The 5,799-nt window shown below is 37.8% G+C and overlaps 1 protein-coding gene across 1 annotated transcript in view; it reads right to left on the bottom strand.

Moving 5' to 3' along the window:
* il2rb (interleukin 2 receptor, beta) overlaps positions 1–5,799 on the bottom strand; it is a 9,666-nt gene continuing 3,867 nt past the window's right edge. The window contains exons 2-10 of the mRNA XM_016294769.1: positions 4,615–4,715; positions 4,081–4,192; positions 3,921–3,993; positions 3,745–3,832; positions 2,886–3,019; positions 2,485–2,707; positions 2,296–2,395; positions 1,679–1,763; positions 1–876 (exon numbers count right to left, since the gene is read on the bottom strand). Coding sequence (XP_016150255.1) covers positions 166–876; positions 1,679–1,763; positions 2,296–2,395; positions 2,485–2,707; positions 2,886–3,019; positions 3,745–3,832; positions 3,921–3,993; positions 4,081–4,192; positions 4,615–4,693 — 1,605 coding nt within the window. The 5' untranslated portion in view covers positions 4,694–4,715 and the 3' untranslated portion in view covers positions 1–165. The remainder of the gene's footprint in view (positions 877–1,678; positions 1,764–2,295; positions 2,396–2,484; positions 2,708–2,885; positions 3,020–3,744; positions 3,833–3,920; positions 3,994–4,080; positions 4,193–4,614; positions 4,716–5,799) is intronic.

Here is a 5,799-nt window from a genome sequence, read left to right as displayed (position 1 = left end):
AGTGTAAGAGGCTTCTCTCAAAAACATTAAAACATTTACTGACCCCAAACGTTTGAACTGTACTCTATCTGTTTGCTTAGAAACTGACTTTCAAAAATAAACCTAACCTGAGTTTTATTTAACCCGGGTCTCCCCTATACAGACAGAGACGGACTAGGCCTCCGTTCAGATGGATTTGTTGCTGTATTTCTGCATCTCCTTCAGGGTCAGATATCCACTGCTGCTGGGCTCAATCATGGAGGAGGGTCTGATCACGGCGCCCTCTGCAGGCTCAGCGGTGGAAACGCAACTGGGTGCTCTCACAGGTTCAAACCATGGTGTGATGACGGCCACTGGAGTGAAACTCTCTACTGGGTGAACAGCATCAAGGGAACCCTGTGACAGCGACATAATGAAGGGAACCAGCACATGTCCTTCTGCCGCACATCTCTCCGCGCCACTGATGTCTTCTTCTTCACAATGCTCCTCTTCAGGCATGTCGAACCCTGAATCTGGGCTTATGGGCTGTTCCGTCTGGTAACTTGGGGTTTGCAAACAGTCGTATGAAGACCCAGGCGACAAGAGAGCGGAGCTTGTGCCTTCCTCAGGGTGGTAGGTAAAGTACACGGGGCAGGATTCGAGATGAAGAGAGCCTGTATTGGATTTGCTATAGAAGTAGCCCGTGTTAGAGAAACCAGATGATGATGCATGACTAGTGCCGCTGTTGTCCAGTCCAGAGTCCACCTGATTGGAGTGAACGAACGCGGCAGCAGACATCTGAGCGTTTGGATCTATCAAGGACACGTCCCAAAAATCTGAGACCTCTACAGGTGAGATATAGTCACATGACTGAGGGGTGAGAAATGGCCCAACAGAATTCTGACAGCCCAGCCATTTCTGTGGACAGGTAAGAGGAAACAGCATGCGGTCAGTGTGTGTGTTTTGTGGCTTGCTGCAAGAAGATATGGGTAGGCATTTGCAAGAAATAAAGGTTTCAGCCACATCTGTTAACATGGGTGTGTGTGTGTGAGAGTTTTTATGGGTACGTTTTTGCATAGGAAGAACTATGTGTGAAACTGAGAATGTTATGATTATTCTTATACACTTATGTATTCTCAAATCTGTTGGTGTGAATACACAATGTAGAAAGTAAAAGAATGAATTGCCACTGTACTGGTGAAAATAGCAATATCAGTATACACCACCATTCAAAAGTTCTGTAAAATGTAAAAAAAAAGAAATGAATACATGTACTCAGCATGGATGCATTAGATTGATCAAAACAAGGGACATTAAAGACATTTATAATATAATTATAGAATTTCTATTTCAAATTAAAAAGGTATCACCGTTGCCACAAAAATGTTCAGCAGAACAACTGATTTCAACATTGAGAGGAAACGTTTCTTGAGCAGCAAATCAGCTTCTTAGAATGATTTCTGAAGGATTATGTGACACTGAAGACTAATGATGCTGAAATTTGAAAATATTTTACAATAGAAAGTTTTTTTACAATTGTAATAATATTTCACAATATTACCGTTTTTACTGTGTCTTTGATCAAAGAAATGCAGCCCTGAGGCTTCTTTCAAAAACATTTTAAAAAATCACACTGACCTCAAATGTTTGAATGGTAGTTTAAACACAAGCACTTTGGAAACTAGCATAGTGCACATGCAGGAAATAAAACTGAACTCACCCGGAAGTTTCCACCATGAACAGTGTGAAGAGGCTGGAAATATTTGGAGGGGTCTGGAACATGTCGATTGTTTGGTTTTAATGATCTGCAAAGAAAAAATGCTTGATAATGAGGCACAAACAAACACAAATATCAGGTAAAAACACCAACATACTGACACGGAAATACTGTAGGCAGAAACACACACACACCTACAGACACATGCCCACACAGCACTTTCCACAAATAGAGTAAAAACTAGGGCTTGAACGTCTTCAAAAATGAGGTCAAATATTTGTTCCTCTCCAACAAAGGGTCAATAACAAGGCTTTAAACTTCAGAAAATGTTGTTCTTCCACCTCAGGAGGTCAAACTAAAAATGTGTGCATTATTTTTTGCTCGTGTTCTCTGGGGTTGGACATTTTTGCAACTCTGTTACCAAACTTTGGAACTTGTTTCAAAGTCAGACTTGTGTGATTTCATTCATTTGTTGAAATAAATAAATAAATAAATGTAATGTAAAAATGTTAATATATATCAAAGAGGAGGAGCTAGAAAAAGTCAACAAGGATGTGTTACTAAATAAAGGAAGGGCCATCAAGACATCAAGACATATCACATATACATCTAATACTCACCGGTTGCTTTTCTTTGCCTTGTAGATGACCAAACAAAGACCAGCGAGAACAAGCAATATGTGGAATCCAATGATCAGAACAATATGCATATCACCAAGTACTAAAAAAAAGAAGAAAAAAAAGCTGTCATGAAATATATTATCATCTTAACTCACAGACAAATATTACTGGGCCAGCAAGAAGCACCACCTGGTGGAGATGCATCATCTCCTGGTTTCACTGGTGGCTTTCCAATCTCAGACCTCCAGGATGCAGCAGGACTCCAGTCGCTCCATTCCCCCCGAAAATAACCATCATTTTTGGGCTCAACAGGCTTCACACGTACCCTGGCCTGGTACTCTTCTCCTACAGTCAGTAAATTATGGTCCAGCAGCACGTAACTTCCATGAGAGACATTCCTATGTGCTGCCGTCTATAGCGCAGAAGCATGCAAAAATATGCAATCATACACAAAAACATACATTTAAAATGATGCTGTATTTGACTTGTGGGCAGGTTACTAAAGATTAAAATGCATGTCATTTTATTTCATTAAATAATTAGTTAAATGTTAAAGAAAACATGTAAATCAAACACGAATGCTCACTTACCTCCCAGCTTGTATATGTGGCTTTAAACTGCAGCTGAAATTCATAAGAGTCTACGGCTTTTGGAAAGTTACTGCCTTTACTCCAAGTTATGTTGTCCCCGCTTACAGTGGGCTTATCTGGTGGCTGGGTCTTAACTGTCATTTAAAAACAAAAATAAAGTACAAGCAACCATGAAGAACATTTAAAATGAGCATGGTGCTAGCAACAGCAAAGACATGGGTTTCATTCATAAGGAATGCAGGGGCTGGTGTACACTTTGACTGTGATGCAAGTTACAAATGCTTAAATGTAAACTACAAGTAGCATCCTTAAATTCATTGCATAGCAACCATCATACTGATTATGGGGGGTTTGCGGTGACTGAATCCTCTAATAATGGCTTAAACACACACGCATACACACAAAACTCAGAAAATGTATATATATATATAAAGACTGGATATGTGTAATAAACACATTTAATTCTACACGTTATATACGTTACATTTCAATGGCGTAAAGATAAAGTGCATAAAGTGACCGAACAGACACTCGCAAGTACAAAAAGAGGTGAACTAGTAGGCCTACTGTTTCCATTTATCACATTATTATAGATTTTGACCAAGTTTATCTCCTAAATGCCATGTTTTGTGTAAAAGGTAGCCTATTGAAGAGTTTGTCTAATTGTGCCAAGGATTAAAAAGACCATTCTCAAACCAAATGACTGAAGTTCACACGCTTTTTCAACACAAATTTGCATATGATCTTTGTTGAATTTTATTTTACTGCAATACTGTACGTGTGTGTGTTTTATTTTTACATTTACCTGGCGTTTTAAACATATCTACAACCCATTAATAGCAGAAATTCTTCCACTTACTGTGTCGGCCAGGCTGATAATGCAGTTTAGTGATGACAGATCCATTACAGATTACATTCAACCAGATTTTGTTAAGGAAAAAAAAGTTCTGTTAAAGAGAGGGGAATGTAGGAAGAGAATACATGTTAATCAGTGTCAATAATAATTTAACTGAAATTTTATCCATTTCTACTCACACGTTTGTCAAAATTTAAAGAACAACTTCTTTTAGGATGTGTTTGACTGCTTAGTGGCACCAGCTTGCATGATCTACAAACACATTTAAATTCAATTCAGATTTGAGAAGGTTTATTTATCAATGTTAAAATGGTCTATTCCGAGACTTGAAACTAAAACCTTTTTGTGTCACTTTTCCCCACAAGCTCACATCGCTGGCCGGAGAAATCTGTAGAGTTCCACCACACACAAGAAATGTTCGTCACGTAGTCATTCACACAGGCCAGACCTGCTGTTTATGGTTGAACCACGACAAACATAAGAGATTAGAAAACATGCTTTGTTTTTAAATATTTATAACGTTACAAAATGGGCAAAAAACAGAGTTCCCTACAAAACAGATGGACGTAAATATACCAAACTAACATTAATTGGTTCTCAGAACGTTTTGGAAATGTTAGTTTTTGGTTCCCAGAACATTACAAAACAAACTTTTTTTTTATAAATATATAAATATAATGATCTTTTTTCTAGGTTTGCAGAATGTTCTGCTACAAATAATTATTAGGGAACATTCTGTATAAGTTATTTTAAAGTTGTCTAAAAATACTCCCTGCAACATTCTGGGAACATTATTTTATGGCTGTAAAAATATAATATCTAAACGGGAACCATATACTAATATTAGGGGAACGTTCTGTGTTTGCTAGGTACCTGTTTGCGTGTTCCTGGACTGGCCAGTTCCATAAAATATGATGAAGATAAACAGAGGGATATGCCAGTAATCCTTCATCACTCCTTGGATCTTAAACACACTTGTAAAACATAATTATTAAAAAAACATAACATTAAAAAGCATTAAAATAAAAACATTCTGCATTACAGAAAAGGCCTGGAATGACATGAGGTGAGGAAATGATGACAATTTTACTTTTTGAGTGTCTGAACACTCAAAAATATATCAACACATGCTACTGTAAGCATTTTAACTCTAAATCTGGCTTTTAGAAGTCTCTTACAATCTTAAATATAAAAGCTCTTTGGCATCTAATAACCTTTTACATCCTTGGAACCTTTCCATTGCACAAAATGTTCTTAATAGTGGAAAAGGGTTCTTTAGAATATCAAATTGTTCTTTTAAGAACTGCACTGAAAGATTCTTTAGGGAACCAAACTAGTTCTTCTATGGCATCACTGCGAAAAAAACTCTCGACTGTGGTTGCATTAATGTATTGCCTAAATATCAATTTCTATGATTATATCTAGTGTGGTAATCAGATGATGTGATCTATGGTGTTCTGTTAATAACTCAAACTGTCGCTATGGAGACTATTAGGGATGCAGTATCGGTATCGGGCCCGATACTGAGCTCCTGTACTCATACTCGTTAAAAAGCCCCGATACCAAACGCCGATACCACACAGCATGTGTTAAGTGCCATATTCAGACAATGAAACACCGACAACAGAACAACAGACAGCAGAATGGAGTTATTAGAGATTAAGGATCTCTAGGAAGTAATGAATATAATGTTAAACATTCAGTATTGACTGTACAGCTGATGTGTGCGAGCTGATGAGCAAATCACGCTTACTTGAGCGCGTGGCGGTGCAGATGCGCTAGCTTGTCGAGTGAACATACCTTTCTCACAGACATCACTGAAAAGTTTGTAGTTCGGTCGGATATGTCAAAAACAAGTAAGTAAAATAATGCACAAGTTACTTAACGGTAGGGAGCGAGAGAGAGAGAGAGCGTGTGAAATTCTGTTGTTTGTTGTGTGATGTTCACTCACTTAGCACACGCATCATATGGATTAAAACTAAATCATAAAATAGACCATTTATAGGGGAATTCACTATAAACATCATTTATTTTTAACCTTAGGCATACACGACTTTC

Source organism: Sinocyclocheilus grahami, unplaced genomic scaffold, assembly GCF_001515645.1.
Source record: "Sinocyclocheilus grahami isolate Dianchi unplaced genomic scaffold, SAMN03320097.WGS_v1.1 scaffold324.1, whole genome shotgun sequence".
Lineage (NCBI taxonomy): Eukaryota > Metazoa > Chordata > Actinopteri > Cypriniformes > Cyprinidae > Sinocyclocheilus > Sinocyclocheilus grahami.
Note: the sequence above shows the minus strand (reverse complement) of the source record. Positions and strands in the feature narration are given on the sequence as shown.